Raw genomic sequence first — 22382 nt, forward strand, 5'->3', positions numbered from 1 at the left:
GTATGGACTTCAGGAAAGCCTACAGGAAAGATATGTAAGTGTTCTTTATCTGGTATTAATAGCTGTATTAAGATGGCCTCATATTTTCAATATCACTATAGTCAGCTTTGAGAATTGAGTGTTCAGTAGCATAGTTGGGTCTGAGCTGAAGGGGGAGGGAAGTGAAAGTGCTATGAGGTATGAGGACTGGGAATGCAGCAGAATGCAATATTGGCATACGCCTGGAAAATTTAAGATGAAGGAGTTTTGTAAGACTTACAGTGATAAACTTGAGGATGCACCGCAATTTGGAGGACTTGAGCAAAGTGCTCAAGTAGAAGATGCTGACCAAGTAGTGCCCTGTGTGAGGGTGGTTTTGATAGCATGAGTGCTTTTGTGACCACAGAATATAGGTAAACTGAGATTTAATTTCATGGCCTTCAATGTTGAGATGTTAAATGATGTTAAACTCTAATTTTACAGACAGAAAAGAGAAGCCTATTTTTTTGCACATCTTAACAGAACCCATGTCTCCTTTCACAGGTAGGAAGCCTCTAAAGGACAAGGCTCGAGGGACAAGAAAAAAAAGAAAAGCAAGTATTAAAAAAAAATTAAAAATTGTGTCTAATGAATTTATGAAAGCGTTTAAAACCTAAAAATACGCAATTTCTACTCAGTAGTTAATTATTATTCTTAAAAACAAGTCAAGCAAGCCTCTATGTTTTGCTAATTGAGAGCATTTAAAATATTAAGATACCTAATCCAACTCCTTTGTGTGATTTCCTATGATACTGAAACATTGACATTCTTGGTGCTCTGCTTTTGAACATGTGTGACTGAAGATACAAAGAAAATTCAGGAATATAGACAAGGTTTGCCTTGCATCCATTTTAGTATGTATTAATAAAAAAGTCACTGTAAGGGTCTCTTCTGTGTTTTATCTCTAAAGTCCATCTTCCTGTGATATCATTGCATGTATGCTGTTCTGTATGGTTTTCCAAGGCTTTTGTGAGTACTACATGAATAAATAAAACAACAAAGAAATGAAAACATTCAAGAAATAGACAAATTCAGCTTATTTAATCAAGACCCAGTCAACCATTTGGTGGGAAAAAAGTCGATAAAAATAGCATTTACATGCTATTAACAGTAGCATTCCAAAATCTTTTCAAAAGATTAAAAAGTCACTGCTTTGTAAAGCAGTATTTAAAAATTAAGATAAATAACAATGACATTTAGCAATTTAATAAAGTGAACTTGTGATATGTGACACAGATCTGAACTAGATGTTCACTATAGCTTTTATTTCTAGGTGATGTTATGAACAACAATTGTAATGTGAATTGGTGAGTCTTTCTCAGTTAAGAAATAATGTAAGTACTCCAGTTAAACAAAATGACTGGTGATACGTTTTTAACCAGTAAATTTTGGTTTATTGAGCCTTGTTACATTTAATAGCTCCCATCTAAGCCTTCTATGCATCCAGAAACTATTTGTGCTGAGGCCAAAATACGTAGAAATTCATCTCAGTCTCTGAATTTTTACATCCTAATCATTCCTGTGTCTATGAGAGATAGAAGAAAACTCTATTTCCCTTGAACATGAAGGGTGTTTATATGATGGACTAGATCCATAAGCAAAATTTTGCAAGGGCAACTCACATCTGTGACCACCTCAGTAACACAAGACTCTGGGGATAACCACTCCAGCAGCTCTGCACTTGATCACCTTAGCTTAGATCTGGCCAAACCCCCAAATCTGTAGTCTTGACCATACCACAGAGACCAAACTTGTTTCCGTGGTCTGGAAGACCCATTCAGGGCAGGGAGGGATGGTGCATTCTCTCGCTTGCAGGGAGAAACACCCGAGACAAACAGATGGAGAATCCACATGTCACAGCAGTGGTGCCTGTTCCAGGCTTGATGGCATCAGTATCTAACACCAGTCTGTGCCAGTGTCAGCATGTTTCAAGTATGTTTGAAATACATACTGAAATTATTCCAGTATCACTGGAATAATTTAGCTGATGTGTACAGATGAATACTATATCGTGCTGCAGATGTTAGCGTTGTTCACGCTTGGTTGAAGATGCGGTACGCTTAGACTGATTTAGTTGCATTTCATTCACATTGAAAAAAGAAGTGTTTCCTTAGTTCTTTTCTGATCGATCTGGAATCCCAAATATTTATTTTCTTTTTCTCCTTTAGTTTTGAGGTAGAAACACTTCAATACACATCTAAGACCAGAAAAGAGAAGACTGCAGTTCTTACTTTAAGAGTCAGGGGGAAGCAAATGAAATATCTGAGCATGATGATGGGACAAACACCTCAAGGCTGTGAACTGCTGCCTACCCAGAACTCCCTTTAAAAGCAGCAGGGCTGTTTGCTAGACTCACATGCCGTAGCCACATTTAATATCATTCAGCTTTGATGACGTATCATTGTGAGTGTAGGAAAAGTAGAGCTGTGGGAATCTATTTCCAGGATGTTTCCATACAAGGTGTGCTGATAGCTCCAAATCACAAAAGCACTATGTGTTTTATTGCACTAAATGTTATTAGATGCATTAGCATTTATATAAAATGAAGTTTATTTTTTTTTTCAGTAAATAAACAGCCTATGAAGAATCCAGTTTCATAAAACTGGAAGGTAAATGACCTTTGCGTTCTGGTGGCTGTGATCGGTTTCCATGCCTACTCTTTGTGACCTAGTAAGGCTCAGATCTTGCTGGAATTGACAATGCCTTGTTTTTCCAGGAAAAAAAAAGGACCTTTACTTTCTAGATCCTGTAATGATGCCCTAGATAACTGCACTACACATTATAACTGAAAAGAGAAAATGGGCATGGACTAAAACAGAGAAAAGTCCTTCTGAATTTCAGGAAATGCTTCTTTACCGGGGGGGATACGTGTGTGTGTGACTGGGCGCTGGCACAGGTTGCCCAGGGAGGTGGTGGACTCTCCATTCTTGGAGATATTCAAAAGCCCTCTGGATATGATCCTGGAGAGCCTGCTCTAGGTGACACTGCCTGAGCAGGAGGGCTGATGACCTCCAGAGGTCTATTCTTTGATTTAGTGAATGCTTGTGCTTGGGGACAGAATGGTGCAGCCTACCATTTGCCTACCTGAGTATAAGCTCAAGCACCCTGCTCGTCAGAGGGGCTTTCTTGGACAAGCATAGCGTTATGATCGTGTAAGTGTTACAAGAGTGAGTTGTTAATGAACTAAACCATCTTCTGTCTCAGTCGCCTGAACAGCCTAAACAAATTGTTTGCAGCATAAGTGAAAGTCAACCACCAAACTATCTGTTTCCCAACGCTCTGTTTTATTGTATTATAAAATGAAATACAGCCTCTAGAGTGAAAGCAAATCAAAGGCTGTACATTCACATTTAGGAGGTGTGGTCCACTTCTTCCGTATTTTGCAGGTAATTACTAGTCATCTGGTAACAACAACACACGGTTTCCACCAATAACTAGGTTCATAACTGTTCCTGCATTTTCCTCTGAAGCACGAGGATCCTGGGAACCTTTCATATGTGCAGATGTGAATGAGTGTAACCTTTGTTTAGGTGTCTGAGCCACTTGTAACACTGCGGCTGCGTATAGCAGTTAATTGATTGCAAGTATGTTAATCAAAGATCTGTGTAATCCATGGGTTCATTTGCTGCTGAAATTTAGACTGCCTGAGATGATTACCAGTAGTAGTAGCAAGTTTCTACTGGACTCGCATCTGCTGTCTGCACAACTTTAACAAAACACTATTTCTCTTTTCTATGAATTAACATAAAGCAACTCACTGTCATTTACTAATAACAGTAACAGCGCTCTAAGTACACCATGTGCACAAGGACAGCAAGACTCACTTCAAAAGTGTGAGGATTCCCAGCAAGGTCCTGTCAGTGCAGCTGTACAGGAGATGCCAAAAGAAATCTGCATTTGGCCAACTGGGATTTTTTTTTTTTTTTTAACTTAGAGTTTGCAGTACAGGTTATTCAGTTGATCACGGTGTTCAGTTGATCACTGTATTATCACTACCACTGTATTAATAGTATTGGTTAATATTGTTCATATAGTGTGAAGTTTTCTTTGTATTCTGCTACTAACATTGCATACAGTTTTCTGCACTTGTATTTCCACCAGACGTCCAGCTCTGGGCTCTGGCTAGAGCCAGGGGAGGGGAGGATGCCTCTGTTTGGCAACAGTAGATGGCAGATGATGCATTTGTAAGGCTGCTAAAATGGATGCAAAAAATAAATGCACTACAGTAGCCTATTGCTTCGCATCAAAAGTACTGGCAGTATTTTCCTATTATATGAATAAGGCTTAGCAACAAGAAGCTTCACCGAAGGTTGAACACCACACCAACCCCCTACCCCCCTTTCCTTTTATTTTCAAAATGAACATTTAAATACACTGTCTGCCTCTCTCTGGACTACTTTGACAGTCCAGACAGCTAAAGGGAACATCTGCTCCTCTGACAAGACCTGAAGGGGAGGAAATGCAATGAAACACACAGAAATAATCTTGCACGAGAAGGCCTATTTGCTCATTGGTTCAGGCTCCAAGAAGACTCAAGTACCCTCACAGATCAAAGCTGGGCTATGTGGTCTGTCGTGTGGCAGCCTACACGGCTAACATCATTATGATCCATGATCTTCAAATACTGCAGTTTACAGAATAACGTAATTGTCAAGGGAAAGGTGATGTTAGTCATCGTATTTGCCTTCACTTACTTGGCTTTCCACCTGAGCTATTTGTCATAGGTGGAAAAGCAGTGTCACACTGGTAAACTCAGCTTAAGTTTTAAGCTTTAAGCGCACAGACACACACACACACACACACGCACATGCATTATAATTCTAACACCTGTTTCTTCAGCTCTTTAGTAATGTTTTCTATGCATCTTCCAACAGTATTTGCTGACAAAAGAATGTATTTTACTCTGTCACCATATTGTCTTCCATGTATTATTTCAACCATTTTTACTGCAGCAGGAAGAACAAGTGTTTCCCCGATGGTATGTCGCTTTTCGTCTTTTGCTATAAGTGAGAAGCCTCAAAAGAAGCTTTTAAACATTTATCATTAGATTTAGTGAAATTTTGTAAAGTACTGGATTGATGTGACATACTATAAAGCATCACTGAAAAAATCATAGATGTTTTTGTCTACGTTCTTGATGCTATTTTTTTAAATGTCTTGCTAGCATTAGCTAATATTTTAAGACAGAATATATTAAGAGCAAGGTTCATCGTTAACAATAGCAGATTTAAATCCATATTTCAAATAGCCTTTGTCGCAATTTCAAATTTTTTTTTTATCAACTTCCTGTCAAGTGTAATTAGACAGACATTGCTTTTTACCTCATAAGGTGGCTGATGCAGAGTTTATACCAGGAGTATGTTGCCAGCTCTGCCCTTTGCTTGTTGTTTGTTTGTGTGTCAACTTCTGCCTGCAGCTTCTTTGCAAGGAATCTTTTGAAGCCACTTGTCCATTTTGGGAGGGTTAGTTTGGGTAAAACTAAGTATAATCCACAAATGCGCTTAGCTGGGCACACATAAACAGCAGTGCACTGTAATATGCTGAAAGCGAACAAAGGGATGAGGGTGCTACTGTGAACACCTCCACATTGTGGAGTACCCACTCTCCTCCACATCTACCGACACATCGGTACCATATGTGACCTCTGACATACAGACCAAGTAAAATTGCCACTGTCAAATCTGAATATTAAATATGAGTAAAACTTAATATTTTTTTTTTCAAAATTAAATATAAATAGAAATGTTAATATTTTCTTCCTGTACCCTAATGGATCATCTTCCAAACTCCTTGGGGTGCATGCACCCCACTTTGGCGCCCACTGTTCTAGAGGACCTTCAGTGTGGATTTATCTGGTCTTGAGCACAAGGCCTCCCTCTTCTCCAGTTCCCTGCAACAAAAGACCTGTCTGTGCCCAGGGAGTCAGCTCACTTTTGCTCTCTTCACATCTTATTCTAAGAAAAATACGTCCAGTTATTTGGTTATGGAGCTGCCAAAGCAAAGATTTAACTGTTCTGAAATCTCCCTTATCATCCAGCAAAAGGAACAACAAAAGAATATTTCTTGCTTCATTTCCTTAGAGAGAAATCACCCCATATTAATAACGCACATGGATATTGAGATAGGCTCCTTTAACTACGTACAAATACAGCATGCTGGTTCACTTGATTTTCATGACCTTAGTAGAATTACATGAGGTTGAAGAAAAAAACCCTCTGAGATGAAGGCACCAAAGGCCAATGCAAAATTACCCCTTGCTGCATAGTGCCAGGTGGACTGCCCACACTGGCTTTCAAAAAATCTGAGGAAAGTGAACAGCAAGAAAAGAAACTGCACATCATCTACAAAGCCCACCAGGTAAGAAGCAGTCAAAGCCTCAACCTTCCCCCACCCAGCAAGACATCAATGATACACAAACATGCTAGCTGTTCCCATACGTCAGCTGCAATGTATTATCAACAGCTCAACTACCAAATATCCAAGAAGGTCCTGGCCACACCAAGACACCATCACAAGCTCTCCCAGAAAATATAAGGATGGCAGGTCCCATTCCAGGACCTGGACCAAGAAGTCATCCCTGCCTCCATCCAGAAATCCCAATTACTTGCATCCCAACAATTTTGTCCTTCCAGCAAATGTCAGGGAGCCTCATGCCCCCCGTAAGAACTGGGTCTGTGATCTAGAGACTTCCTTGAATTGTTTAAAGGGGACACCCCTCACTTGCTCATCCTGATCAGGTGGTCAGGACACCCACCTCTGCCGTGACCCCAGGGTAGTTTCCAGGCAAGCACACGGAGAAGCAGCTAGGAGCAGACAAGGCCAAACACACACTACTTGCTGATGATCAAATTACCCGTTGGACTTTAATTCTTGTCTCAGTATGCCACCAAAGCCAGCCTATTTCAGGACACAGTTGCTAATAAAAATAACAGTGAGATCAATATAGAGCGGAGGAAATGTAAGCACAACCATTTGGATGGATAAAATGTAAACACATTTACAAAATGTAAATACATTTACAAAAATGGATAAAATGTGGATAAAATGTAAACACAATCATCCAATAATAAAAAAAAAATAATAAATTCCAAGACAGAAAATTGGCTAAGCTGCAAACAAAACACAGTGAAACAGGAAACGCCAGGAAAAATTGAGCTCAAATCACTGGGTCGGTTGAGGGATCTTTCATTTCCAGAGCTGGGCTCTTTCATGCCATTTCCATTTATCTAAACGGTCCTACATCTTAAAGAGAAAAAAAAAAAAAGGGAAAAGGTATGAAGACCAAGCCTCACACACCATAGTGGTTCCTCAGAGCAGTGGACAGGCAATTTCAGAAAAACTGCCTCCCACAGTCCGCTCCCGCGCACAGAGCACTTACATTCACACACAGGATACCTAATCACTCCATCCATGCACTGTGCTCTAAATGTCTCAGGGTGGGAAACTTGCTGGTGCAACCATTTGCATCCAAAGAAAATAAAATCCCCGGTGCGATAGGTAGAAGAGGTGGAAGTGCTCAACCACCCTGGTGACTGTAGTACGATATTGTTTGTGTCCATAATCCTCCGAAGCACTGTACAGTTCTCTGGAAAAAGTACTTTAATTATTTGCCTGTAGACCTCTCACCCGACAACCGATGCCCTCAAACTGTTAGTACCAGCCCCCGAGAGCCCTCTCCCCAGCAGTCTTTCCAGTTTAGGTATGCCAGTAAAGGGCATACCTTCCTGAGGGCACTGCCCTTCAGTGCCTGCAGCTTACAGGATCCTCCCGCGCCCTGGCTCCCCCCCAGGTGCTTCCCCAGGAAAGCTAAAGGCTTTCCCATCAGCTTCAGCACTAAAAATGCAACAATACAGCGGCTAAGCTGTGGCCAGAGTGGAGATGACTTACTTCCTAGCTTGCACCGTGGATAGTCTAACGTCCCCTCCACACACTGTGCTCTGAAGGGGGGAGATGCTGGGTCCTGCAAATATCCTTTTTTACACTGAAATTCAATAGTGTCACCCGATCTGGAATACAGCTTGCGTCTTACGAGCCATTTCAGCTCAATATTGTTTCTGGCCATGTCTTCTTCAGATGCTGTACAGGCCACTTGAAAAAGGCAAGAGAAGAACGTCATCACTTCATTAAGGCACACCAGGAATAACTTTTTTTCCCCTAGAGCCTACAGAAGTTCTTCGCATCACAAAATGCTTCCAGCTTTTGCTCTGTCGCTCTGTTCCTTGCAACATGAAAGACATTCACATCCAAGCAAAAGAGAAAAAAGACCACGGCTAAGACCCCATGCAGAGCTATGGAGAAGCCTTTTCACTTGGACAGTCACACAGGGCAAGATCAAAGCATGGGTGGGGGAAGTCACCAGGCACCAATGAACTTCCTTGTGTCTTTTTTGAGATCCCTTCTTCACCTCTGCTCAGCACTTCTCTAAATTTGTTTCCTCATGGCCATGTCACAGATGCACCCCCAGATTTCCCCAGCGCTGCTGCACACTCAGACCCATCCTCCCTGCTCACAGTCTGCTGACCAGAGCAGCGTCCCCAACTTGGGACTCAGGAGCACTGCACAGCGATGGCGATCCTCCCGAACCTGTTGTGGTGGCAAGAGACAGCAGGCAGCAGAGGGGACTACATGAGTTAACTTCAAGAAGAAACTCCTTCTGGACAAAAGAAAGACTCGTTGTTCTGCCCTGCTGTCATCACAGCTCCAGCACAAGTGCTGCTGCACAACTGATGCCCTCGGGATCTGAGAAAAAGAAAACAGAAGCAGTCACACAGCAAGTGCTTCAACCTACCTAGGCAAACTGGGGGGCTTGTCCACTGTCCGTCAATACAGGTGATACGCCGAGATCCTTCCAGGACATAAAGACTTGGGCATTTGTATTCCAGAGTTGTACCTGGTCGATACTCTTGCATGGGAAAGGAAAGAAGGTCTCCATTTTCAATAACTGGAGGTGGGCCACATTTCCCACCTTTCCCTGGAAGAAAATTCCCAATCAGACAGAAAGCCATAAGAGTTTAATTGCAACGGAGGCCTGGCCACAAATACTACCAGACAGTATGTTGGCACCACTCTGAGAAACCTGGAGGAAAGCAGAGAGAAAACCAAATACCTGGCAGGTGAAAAAGAGCAAAAGTTTCTCTCTTCTCCAGTGCCGAGAGTCACAACTGCCAGTTCACGCCGTTTGTCCACAGCTAAAGTGCTTGCAGCTGTCTGCAGGACTTTCTTGCGTCCTGCATAATGGCGTAGCGTTTGGCACAGCTCTTTCTGCAGAAGAGCCTGACACCCACCTCTTCCCTGTACTGCCTGAGCAGTGAGAAAAATGAAACCGATTGCAAATGATAAAGACTGTTACTGAACTGCACAACTGCAGTCACTAATGGGGTAGCCCTTGAGATCTGTGGACCACTTATGGGCACTGGAAAGTTCACACATGCCAATCCTGAATCACCGCTGCCACATGGATTTTTATACCTATTCAAGCATCACACTGCTGCCAAGTCTGGCCTTCCAATGGACCTTGCATTGGGAAATCTTCAGAGAAGACCTAGATCCCTTGGTACCAGCAGTGACACTCTTTGCACTTGGCATTGTGTTCTGGAGCCACAATATGGAGCCTGGTCTTAATTCATCTGCTGTTTCTGCACCCCTTGCAGCTCCCAGCTGGGTGGTGTTTGAGTCAAATGCTGCTGCATTGGTTCGTGTGCTGAAACTTTCTGTATGTCTAACGAAAACAAATGAGATTATTCAGTGGGCTCATGAAATCCTAGGAGGCACCAACAGAGTACCTAGGTATTGGCTCACGCATCAAATTCTACCCTCAGTTGATTTAACAGTCAATTTGACTCCATAGCATTCAATACAGCAATGCATCATCTGCATTATCTGGATGGCAACCAGCAGGGAACCTGTGGGCTCTATTCTCCAACATAAATGGCAAAATTTCTCACACTCTTCTCATCAGGCAGGCACAGAGAGTAGGTTCGAAGAAGTCCAAGGCTTGTGTCACAGAATTAAACCTGGCCAGCAACTGCTGTCAGCCTCAGGCTGGTTTTCCAGATAGGGCCCTCTCGAGTGAAGCCACCTGGGTCTCTCAGCTGGTAAACCCATCTGAATGCATACCTGGGAAAATGTCTTTTTCCTGAGGCTGCCAGATACGTTGCATTTGTAATGAGACTGTAATTTGGAGAAGTAAATGCCACTGAGTCAGCTTCATGCCAGTGTCACTGACAGGTGACTGTATGAAGACAGAGAGAAATTACCTTTGCATTTAGGCAGCTCTGTCCAGGTCCCATTCTGACACACTACAGTGGACGGCCCAGTCATCTGAAAACCTTGCCAGCATTGGTAGCTAGCACTCTGCCCAGGCAAATACCTTGACTTTTTAACACCTTGAACTTTACCACCAGCGATTTCTGGAGGAGGTTCACACGTCACATCTGAAAAGAGACACCGCTGCAGTCACGTTTGCAGGTACACAAAGAAAACGTAAGTAAAAAAGGTAAAGTCTTTACAGTATTTAGGTAAACAGTCCCCTCTGTGCTGACAGGCAAGACGAAAGCATAGATTCCTACCTCTGCAAGTTGGTGCTTTTGACCATTCTCCATTTGCACAAGTGACGTAATTTCCACCCATCATTTGAAAATTGCTTTCACATTCATACTGCACTCTGGCACCAGGCAGATACCTCTCCTGTTGAGTGCTTGTAATATAAGCGTTGGGAATTTCAGGTGCGGCTCCACAGCTAACATCTGGAAAGAAAGGTGCATTTAAGAACAGTAGTGCAGCAATATTACAATCACAGAATATTACATTCTGGAGCACCATTGTTCCTGATGAGCAAAAATGGTTTGTGTAATGCAGATCATTTTCTATGGCTAGAACAGGAAGCCATTATGGTCTTTTTTCTGCAACAATTCACCAGTCAATATTATTTTTGCCTAGTGCATCTAAAAAGAGAAAAGGAGTTGTAGAGATCAGCTGAAGGTGCAGATTGGTGCTGTACAGTATTGTGTGCCAAGGGGCTGGAGAGTGATGTCATTTCTTTACTATTTGAAGGTAACTTTCAGAAACTGACCTTCTTAGTGATGAAGAATGTCTTAAAATATTTAAAGAATATTAAAGAGTATCTTATCTTAAGAACCTCCATTACTCTACCAGTTATCTCCTCCTTCGCAGCTAGTGTCCATTCCCCCATAACCCTCTCTCTGTTTGACTTCAACAGTGAGCTAAGTTTCAGCTACTAGCTTCAGCCCACAGGGAAAACGATTTCTTTGCTCATCTACCCTGCTTGTTTCTCAGGAGCCAGAAAAAATAGGTGTTGTAGCAGCCTGTTCAAAGCAAGACACCTGTTGGCTCCATTGGCCTGACTCACCTGCATGCCTGACTTGATAGCATTTTAATTCACAACATGAAAGACTAGGAAGGATCATGGACTACTTAGAAGTAGAACCTATACCATCACAGAAGGGCGGTGCTGTCCAATTTCCTTCTCTGCAAATAATTTCAGGGGGACCAACAATCAGGAACCCTGCATCACACTGGTAGCGAACTGTTTCACCAGGCTCATAAATTTCCTTTTTTCTGCCTTCAATTTGAGCATTGGCAACTTTCATAATACTTCCACACGGCATTTCTGAAAAGATATAGAAAGTTGATGCTTGTGCTAATGTGAGACACGTAGAATGAGTGTACTGTTTCCACCAAACAGATGCTATAGAGAGCTTTTTCTAACATCAGCGTAGTCATCCACTGACAGTGAATTTTATATAAAAGGTAGCATACGGATGATTAAATAAGTCATTCCTCTAAACAGACATGGACTTCAGTCAGTGAAATATTTAGAATCTGTTTCTAACCATGCCAGAAAATTTTAAGGAAGGCTTCTGTCCCTTACTACGCGGAAGTGCTTTCTATCACTGAAGCACCAAAGCAACTCCCAGTCACCAGTGGACTCTGCAGAAAACAGATCCTTGGATTACGACGATGTGCCAAGGACTCACCTGGCATATATAAACTGAACAAAAATTGCAAGAATACAAAGGAATATTTAAAAACTAAACTGCATTCAAAAAGTCAGCCTTTCATCCAATCAGGATTGCTCTGAAGACATCCATGAGGGATGACAAGATTCCACAGCAAAATATATGGAGTTACTGGCTCTTATTAGTCAACCTCCCGTTTACAATTCTTTCCATTTCATTGCTAAATGCACTTCAAAAAAGTATTTTTTGATATTACCCAAGCATGTAGGAGCTGAAGTCCAGTTTCCCATAGAACAAGTTATATTTGATGGTCCAGCTAACATGTATCCAGAATGAGAAACATACTTAAATCTAGCACCAGCCAGATAAATTGTTTTCCCTTCTTTTTGAATTTTTAAGTTTTGATTTTCCAGCCTGGGAACATCAGCACATTCTACAGGTTGTGGTGGCAAACATGGTCTTTCTATAAAATACAGAAAACAGATAAACAATAATGCAAAACAATTAGTATTCCAATGATATCTACCGTCTAAAACTGAAAAGAAAAAAGAGTAAATAATCCAAACATAAATAAAATGGCTTGAAAAGAAGATGAAGAAATATCTAAGATATACAAACCAAAACTTCTGTCTCCTTTCCCTCCTACATGGGGTTTCTTTCTTTTCCTTTGAACCAAATTAAAGCCATTTTCCAGGTCATGCCAAGGAGATACAGTTACAGCTTAGTATCAAGAACAGGTAAAATTTCATAGACAGAGAAATAAAAGATACATTGTCTTGTTTTGGGATACTGAAAGTGAGTTTCTCGAATATTACTTATTAAATATTTCCACCATTAATAAAGTTGTACCAATGTCCTGAGGGGGTTTGTGGTGACGTACATGATGAAAAAGAGAACAGAACTTAAAGAATTGTAATGTACTTCCTGGTACATATGATGGATTAAATCTCTGTGAAGCCCTCCTGAGTCAGGCCTGTCCCAATGCTTTCTGCTCCTATACTACTGTAGAGTGAGTAGACTTAAATTATATTTTATGTGCATTTTTAGTAAATTTTGGTTTATCAGTTGACACATCAAGGTGAAAGCATATGTTTGCAATGAATTCCACAATACAACCGATCTAATTACAGTCAAGGTTCCTGCTCATTAACTGGGACTGGGAATTTTATTTCAGTAAAAGCTGTTTTATGAACAGGTCAACAATTTTTCTGGTTATTCTTCTCTATGTCTGCCACTTATCAGCAGAAGTGGAGACTCAAAGGCAACGCAAAAGAAGAGAAACCACACGACATCAGAATTTTGCAGCTTAGAAATACAGAATTGGCTGGCATGTTGTGCACATCAGTCACCAGCTGGCATCTCATTTGTCCTGTGCTCATCTATGTCCTACCCATTTCTTCTACCTCTTAATGAACTTCTGCTTAGAAGATATCACCTGCATCAGTAATATTTTAACAATCGGATTACAGATTCCTCAGCACTTCTTAGAATAGATGGCCTGAGTTATGCCATATAATTTATATTCCTATTACAGGAAGAAGCCACGAAAAGGAGAAGAATCAAGAAAGAATGAAAATGAAAAAGTCAAAGATTGCTACTACTGCAACTAAATAATAAATAATACTGATTTTTTCCACCAGCATATGATTAAAGGCCACCAGTCAAAACAGACTCCATTCTGCAATATACTAAACAAAAAAACCAAACACACAGTTTTTGAGGGGCTACATGGAAGTTTTATATGCCATCTTAGATAAGTCTGTGTAAATAAAAAGACTTACTGTCCAGCAGTTGCTTAACTGCACTTTGTTTAGCAACTTACATTCTGTTGCTTTTCTGCAGTTATCTGTTGATGATCTTCTGCAGTTACCTACATGATGATCTTAACATAAATAATATCATCCTCCTGCTAATGATGACTGCAAATGCATAACACAGACATTCACAATAAAAGAAATAGAAAAAAAAAATCCACTACTGACCCACACAGTAAGGTGGTGATTGCCATTTCCCTTCTATACATGTTATTTCCTTCACACCGACGAGCTGGAAACCCTTCAGACATGAAAAAGTCACTTTACTCCCATGCCTGTAATTTCTTCCAACTGCTATCTGTTGAGCATTAGGCACCTGAGGCGGAGGTGGGCATGTACTCTCCTCATCTAAGGACACATACTCATGTTATAATATAATAGGACATTCAATAAAATGTAACAGTTCATCACAGATTACAACACTAACAACCAAGAAAACACTGGCGGTAACAACTCTTCAGTAGCTACCTCAAGCTTTAATTAATATCATGATCATTTTGTTCTGCTTCGGAAACACCAGAGCTGCCTTCCCATGCTCATCTGCTTTCAACCTCATAGAAAAGATAGTCACAGTTGCCTACACCAATCTAAGCTGAAGCTTCTTGTAGCCCTTCCTTTCCCTTACACACAGCTGCACACTCCTGTGTGCTCTCCCTGTTCCTCTCTCTATAAAGAAACTTCTATCTTCCCACTCAAGGAATAAAGGACTACTTCTGCCAAAGGTAAGAAAAAGTGAGGGAAGATGGTAGATTTAGGAAGGAGGAGACCTCAAGAGCTTCCTTTGTTGCTTCTAGTGGTTCCAGAAGACTGGGAAGGTAGGGACATGTGGTTTTGAAAGAGAATGCTCCCTCGAGTGATTGCCATTCTGTGTGCTCCTCCCACTTCCAAGCATCATTTCCCATGAATCTGGCATAATCAAAGCAGTCAACGAGGCGATGATTGTTTTACAATCATGCCTTCTACAGGCAGAATCCTGCTCTGCCACGCATAAAGACAGTCCGGCAGGCATCTGACCTTTGGTGTGTATTAGATAAGGGCAGTCTCCTCTAGGTCTGTGCTTTTGAATTGGCCAGCCCAGCTTTTCCTTGTTGTTTCATTAGGAAGCAATTGGAAAAAACAGAAGGGAAAAAAAACAAAAATCAGGAACAGAAAAGTTTTGAATGTTTACAGGAAATAAAGGAGCTTTCACTGGAGCTTGAGCTATGTGCTACCCTCACTTGCACCAGGGTAAAGCCCTTTTAAAGAACTAAGCTTAAATATATCGTTGTATCTTGTCTTACATCAGAAGTGACAATGACAACTGTTCCAGTTGTCAGAGTACAGATTATTAAGTATGCCTCACTAAAATAGTGCTTCTCTAAACCTAGTTAACTATTCAAATTATTCCCATAATTACTTATGACTATCCTTTAGCATATAATCAAGTAAGCATATATATAAGCATGTAAGCATTTCCATTTCAGACTAGTGACACAGCAATGCTAAGAAGCTTTAATAACAAGCGTTTATCATTCCTAGACGAAAAGAAGAAATTGTATGCAAATCTAAAAGCATACCTGTGCATTCAATCTCTGGTGACCATTTTCCAGACACGCAAGTTGCCTGTTTAGTACTTTTGTCGGCTGATGTACATATATAATGTATAACTCCACGGAACTTAGTCTCCTTTTTCGGCTTGAAAACACGACCCTGGCGCACAAGCTCAACATGCATAGGAAGTACACACTGAGGAGATGGATCTGGAAAAAAAAAAAATCAACAAAAAGAGCTAAAAATCACATTTAGTTCAGAAAATATGTACATACACATTCACTGATGAAGAGGTCGCCAGTTCCCTAATGCATGTCCATGTGAAAGTGGTTTTTTATTTACTGTAGTTTGAAGTAACTCCTAAGATTCCTAGATTACAGAATGATTTTTTGTTCCTGCTGTCTAAAGCAGACACTGTTCCTACTCACAAAGCAATTACTTTTATGTTGACAGGATCCCTTTTGCTGAGTGCAGTAAATAATACAAAACCTAAGCATTTTCTTCCCTAAAACTATGAAAAGGTAGTGAGATGAGCAAGATGCTTGTAGAAATAGGAGCATAAAGGAAGTACTACTTCACAGAGAATATGTATCGGGTATCAGTCTCCTGTGGAAGTATATCTAAGTCATAACCAGGTCTTGTGTCCTCAACTGGTGATTCTGGCAGTCAGAACGCAACCTACTTGTGAAAGCTAAGCAGACTGTGTTTTGTGCCAGACTCAGTCCTCCACATAATTGTAAATAAAGGTACAGTGTACTCAAATCACTGATGAATATAAAATCACTTCTGAAGAAAGGAGGAACCAAGAACTGGATATATCATAAACTGTATTCCATTAAAGATAAGTGAAGTGCTGGAGCAATTTATCCCAAACAAGACTCCTTCTTGTCCAGTATCACTTTTTTCTTAAATTACTGACTCCAAAGTAATCTTTTTTTCTTTTTCTTATGAAAAGGCTTTGTTTTATACCCTTTTAAAAGACATTACTTCAATTCAATTAGTGCACCACAAAACTCAATGGGAACATGAGAAAACAGAGAAAATTACTGATCAGAAATGAAAAATCCACATAAAAATGATGAGGATGGGATAAGCCCAGCACATTGTGGCTACTAATATTATTTTTAATTCCCAGTAGGATTTTAAAAAAAAGCAAAGACAGAGACATAAAACTACAAGTAATTAACGCAACAGGCATGCTACTTTATTGCAGGTATGTCCCAAGGCTTCTGAAGTGTCATTACCAGGGAGGAACACTTGAAAATGGGTAAAAGCCACCGTACACCAGAGATGTACTCCCATACTTGATTTTACCCACTATGCAAGTGTCCATTTCCTTCCCCAAACCTACTCAGAGTGCTTCCAAAGTTGTAGGTGCAGTGTCTTTCCAGGACGAAGGACATGTTCACATTTAAAAGAGGAGAAAACAAAAATACTTAGTTGCGATGCATGTAACTATAGTATATCAGGCTACATGTAGATTGTTGAAGTCCTTGCAATTTTGAGTAGAACTATGTTACACTCACATCTGAAATATTATGGAAATATTGTGGAAATAGATTACCAGGACAAAGAGGTAAAGGCTTCCATTCCCCATTAAGACATTTTATTTTCATTTCCTTGGAATTGCCAGAGACTGTTTTACATCCACAAACTACTTCAGCCCCATGCAAAAACTGGGTCTGGTCTTCCTGATGAAGAACAAGATTCGGAATAGAGGAAGGCGATCCACATGGCATTTTGTCTTCTGTTGAGAAGAGCAGAAGTATTCTACAATAATATTGCAGTCATATATGAATAGCTGAAAGAACTGAAATAAAAAGAACTACATTTGCATTTGGGAGTCAAACTTACTCCCATTAATTGTAACAACTAAACTTCAACACAGTTGAGTATGTATATGTTTTAGTCAGTTTACTAAATTTCTCTCTTGTCTTTTCCCTTCCTTTTCCATCACTGTGGTAATTCCACAGCATGCTCCACGAGTCGTTTTAGCTAATGTTAATTTCCCAAACTGTTTTTCACTGGTCCATAAACTCTAAAGGGTAAGAAAACCTTCAATTAATCCAACTCATCTGGATCCCTGAGTGGGATTGAGCCAACTCACCTGGATCCCTGATCCTGATTAGTCAAAATTACATTTGATTATACACCTACACATTTGTAATGTGCACTTTCAATTAGTATTATTACAAGAATGGAAAACTGCGGTAACATCATGCAGAGGGCTACAGTGCCGTCACCTCTATGTAATAATAGCAGTTCCTGCTTTGGGCTGTCAAAAGCTGCAGTGGTAGTGACAGCAAAGGGTAATGGCTTGCACAGAGAAGTACAGCATGCAAGTAGTTATTTTTTTTTGAAGTAAGAAAAAGGCATGTAAGGGAAACAAGGGCATGTGGCCCGCTCTTAATGTGGGAGAGGGAAGACCCATGTGATAAACTCAAAAATTGAATTCGAACAGCCCTGCACTCAAGTTTGGACCTCTCTTCTTTCAAGTCTGTGCACCAAAACTATTCTCACTGGATCAAGGACTGAAAAGATGCAAGCTCCATGCTGCACTTTTTTAAACCATCAATGCTGCTCATGGAAGACATGTCAGAATGTATATGTATAGGGACATAGTAAACCATTCCATAAAAAAACACCATTTATTGGTTCTGCTGTTAGATGATCCTGTGTTAAAATAAAGCCCCAAATTATTTTCTGTATTTACAGATTTTCAGATTGAATATTCCATCCTAATTCAATTCTGAGACAGTGTGTCTTAACAAATAGGAGTTTTGCACAAGTGTTTTTTAACTCCTTTTGTTGACATTCCTACTCTCAGGTTTGAGGTACACTACCTAATGACATGCACAGAAAGTGGGTGCTATTGCTTAGGCAGGAGACTTGACAGTAGAACTATTCACTATTTCAATATCTGGACTATAAAAAACTGTTGGATGTGTCTGACTCTAGCCTAGGGAAGACAGCAACATACATAATGCATTAATAGTCACCGTGTTTGTAGCCCTGTGCCCCAGTAACATACAGTATTGCCATTGCTAGAAAGAGGCCACAAAGTTTGTACCGAGCTTCCAAGATCTGAGGATGGAGCCTTATCAGGCTTACTTTGTCAGAACTTGTCCTGACCTGGCCGGGGGCTTGGTTTTACCTGTAACAGCAATTTTTCTAGTGACCAGGCTATTGGATTTACTTTTGGTTATCTCTGTATGGTACAACCACAGTTTTATACACATAGTAGTAACAAGGTTTAGTCTCTGTAGAGTGAGTAATTAAGACTCTAACACAGTGATGCAGGTGAATAGAAGGCTGGTATGATAACGGAGTCCTTGAGAAGTGGGGACAAAGGTTGGGTGTGGCAGAGTAGAGGCACAGGATGGTAAGAGACAGGGCATAGCCTGGCACCCCAAGGCTATGAATAGCTCACAAGAGGCCAACTTAGACCTGGAGCTGATCAAAACTGGTTTAAGGGGTAATACCAAGAGCAAAGAACAAGTATTTAACGTATTTAAAATACAACATATCTAATTCAGAACTTGTAGACCAGTGAAAAAAGGGCAAGCAAAAGCATGCTAGCAAACCGAAAAATTACCCCAAGCAGATCCTGTAAGGAGGAAGGGGAGGTCATCGGCACAAACATTTTATTCTACCCAGTAAGTGACTTGAGGTACTGATAATGTGCTGTGACTTCCCTTGGAAACACACCAGACTGAAGACATTGACTTTAGGACCCAAAGGGGCAATGGAACTGTGAGCATAAAACTGGATAAAGGGGTAAATAAGAGAAAGTGTGTATATAACAACTGTATTATATATTACAAACTGTTTGCATTACTTAGATATTGTGTTATGTATATATTTATAATTATTCTTTATATATTATGTATTTATTTTCTTTATCCTTCTATAATAATTTGATCTGGACTCAACAATTCTTTGATTGGACTGTTAAGATTTCACTTATACTACTAATAAAGTTTTGGGTTTACATATAGCGTGTGTTTACTTTTCATCTATAAGATGATTTTGAACGTCATATGTTATACCTGCAAATCTGTAATTTTAACTGTGAAAACATCTGTGAAGTATTAGCCTACAGCGAATTATAGACTTCTCACAAGTAAGAGTTATATAGATTACCAATGCAAGAGGGAGGAGATGACCACTGTCCATCAACACATTCTATTTCCTTTGATCCAACCAATTTAAATTCCATGTTGCATTCATATTGCTTTCTGTCCCCATGCTGATACCGTTCCACAGAGCCACCAGAAATAATTCCATTGCTAATCTCAGGTGGGGGTCCACAGCCACGCACGTTCCCTGAAATCAAAAGATCAAATCTATGCTCTGAACTCAGTATTTTTTAGTACTGCAAGTAATAATAACATATGTTATAAAAAGTCACCTAGCAAGTGATATGTACTGTATATTAAAGCAATTAGCTTCTGATGGAGTTAATGGAACTCCTGTTAAGGGAGCTTAAAATGTTCCTGAGCTAAAGAGCCAACTATATGAAATACACTTGTTTTAAAATGGAAAAGAGAGTGAGCAAAAAGAAGGATGAGAGCATGAAAGACAACATGGAAATTGTTTGAGTGGGAAGAAAGGGAGATATGAAATACGAGATCTCTTCATCCTCTCAAGCTTCCTCATGAAAGGGTATAGCACCAGCAAAATAATTGCTTTTCAGATGCCACTGTTATGCTCTGTCTTAACAAGGATGAGAGGAATAGGGGCATTTATCTTCCCTTCTGCATGAGTTTGTTCATCCTACTGGGTGAAGCTGAGGAATCTCACAGGGAAAACCCTTCACTGAGTTTCTTTTGCTCGGGTCCAGAGCTCTGTGTCATCTCCAAAACAGCTTTTTTTCTTCGGTGCCATGTGATCAGAAAAAGGAACATAGTGTACAATATCTGATGGGTATCAACATTAGGCAGTGGTCAAACTTAGGACATTACTCAAATTAATCACTCCTGACTGCCATATTGCACATTATTTATGTCCTTTTGAATAATAAATAATTTTTCATACATTACAGTCAATAACCTGAGTGAAGTTTTGTGCAAGCCATTTTCCAGCTCACTTCCAGTTATTACAGAACCTCAGCTGGCATAACTAAATCTAACAGAAAGTTCAATATTAAAACGTCAACTGTTCAGAATTTTTCACTTGAAATAGCAAAACGCTATATAATGATCCAAAGAGGGCCAGTTCATGCCGTTTTAGAGATGAAGATGGATGGGACAGTTGTTCTTTGGAGCAAGACTGGCTTATAGAAGGTATCCCCAGAAGCCTTCAGGACCCAGGCATTTTCCTATATTTCCTACTACAATAAAGTTAACAGGAGAAATACCTTTACACACTGGTGCTGATGGAAACCATCCAAAGTAATAGCACTGAGTAGAGGCAGGTCCCACTCTTACGTAACCGTTTGCACAGGTAAATTTCACAACATCTCCATTGCGGTATTTACCCTCCTTGGGGAAAAAATCTCCATTGGGCAATGTCAGCATTTCACATTCTATTGCTACAAAGACAAAATATTTTAACATATAGTGTACACCCTACAAAAATACACGAAATGCTACTTATTGGAAAAAAAAAAACCCACAACAAAAAGTCTTAAAGAAAAAAGCTTCAGAAAGTGTATACAGAGTTACACTGATTAGCAAATACAACAATATTCACCAAGGCACTGGGGTGTTGGACTCCATTCACCGTTTATGCCACACACTGAGGTACCAGTTGGCATATTATTTGTAGTTCCATATCCTTCCAAACATGCATACTCAATTGTATCTTCAGGCATGAATGTAGTTTTATTTGCATGGTAATTCAAAATGTCCAAATGAGGCATTTCACATGATTCTGTAGAATGAAACAAAGTTATGACATTTTGTGATCCAGAAACACTGTTCTTTGGACGCATCATTTCTGTAGGTGCTTTAGTGTGTGCCAGCCTACTCTGGCACTCTACACTACTCAATATATTTGAAACGTTAAAAATTCTGCATTGCCAGCATGAGAATGTAGAATATCTTATGCAACATATTCACATAATATCTACTGCATTAACCTTCAGAAATATGCGTCTAGAAGTAATATCTAGCACAAATATTTCTTCCTTAGATTCAATTCCTTTCCTTCTACTACATATTATTATTAGAGGTGTCACAGCAAAGTTTGTACTCCTGTTCCCCATGGTCATTTGTCAGGGAGTCAGAAAAAAAGCCGCAAAATCCTAGGTAAAGGCAGCCTGAAATAAAAGGACAAGATAAAATATCAGCTAAAGTTGGTCAGTATTAGGAGCCTCTGTATCATAACATTGGAATATTAAGTCTCTTCTTTTACTATCCTACACTCCTTTTCAGGAGAGGAAGGAACTTTTAAGAGGAAAAAGGCAACAACAGTATGGAGGTATTTTCAAGAAAAAGTACTCCGGTGATTTTCACAAATGTAGTTTTTAACACCAGGGCAGACATATGCATAGTGCTTTTCATGCACAGTGATAACATCTTTCCAAATAATGAATCCCATTTTTCTCTAGTTTGGTCACATTTAAAGAAAGTTCTTGACAGAATCCCTTGGTTCACAGGAATTTCTTCATAAATCTTCCCTCCCATGTGTGAAAGGCGTAAGAAATGGGAATAAATTTGCCTTCGATGCCAATGATGAACTGGAATACATGGACGTGTGCCTGGAGACGGGTGAGGAGCTGACCAAGACCTTATGCATCAGGATTAAAGGGAGAGCAATGTGAACTCACAGCCCAGAAAGCCAACCGCATCCCACACTGCATCAAAAGAAGCACGGCCAATAGGCTGAGGGAGGTGATTCTGCCCCTCAGCTCCGCTCTCATGAGACCCCACCTGGAGTACTGCATCCAGCTCTGGGGCCCCCAACATAAGAAAATTCGTGGACCTGTTGGACTGAGTCCAGAGGAGGGCCATAAAGATGATCAGAGGGCTGGAGCACCTCTCCTATGAAGACAGAGAGTTGGGGTTGATCAGCCTGGAGAAGGGAAAACTCCAGGGAG

At 40.3% G+C, this 22382-nt stretch overlaps 1 protein-coding gene across 1 annotated transcript in view; it reads right to left on the reverse strand.

The window, feature by feature from the left end:
* Nucleotides 1-4830: 4830 nt before the first annotated feature.
* Nucleotides 4831-22382, reverse strand: part of CFH (complement factor H) — a gene marked incomplete at its 5' end in the record, with an annotated part of 34048 nt that continues 16496 nt past the window's right edge. The window contains 14 exons of the mRNA XM_009884933.1: nt 4831-5018; nt 7397-7603; nt 7906-8106; nt 8807-8989; nt 10275-10451; nt 10587-10763; nt 11471-11647; nt 12253-12459; nt 13979-14158; nt 15367-15549; nt 16905-17087; nt 19484-19666; nt 20700-20873; nt 21035-21214. Coding sequence (XP_009883235.1) covers nt 4831-5018; nt 7397-7603; nt 7906-8106; nt 8807-8989; nt 10275-10451; nt 10587-10763; nt 11471-11647; nt 12253-12459; nt 13979-14158; nt 15367-15549; nt 16905-17087; nt 19484-19666; nt 20700-20873; nt 21035-21214 — 2600 coding nt within the window. The remainder of the gene's footprint in view (nt 5019-7396; nt 7604-7905; nt 8107-8806; nt 8990-10274; nt 10452-10586; nt 10764-11470; nt 11648-12252; nt 12460-13978; nt 14159-15366; nt 15550-16904; nt 17088-19483; nt 19667-20699; nt 20874-21034; nt 21215-22382) is intronic.

The sequence above is a fragment of the Charadrius vociferus genome, unplaced genomic scaffold, assembly GCF_000708025.1.
Source record: "Charadrius vociferus isolate BGI_N301 unplaced genomic scaffold, ASM70802v2 scaffold163, whole genome shotgun sequence".
NCBI classification, from domain to species: Eukaryota; Metazoa; Chordata; class Aves; order Charadriiformes; family Charadriidae; genus Charadrius; species Charadrius vociferus.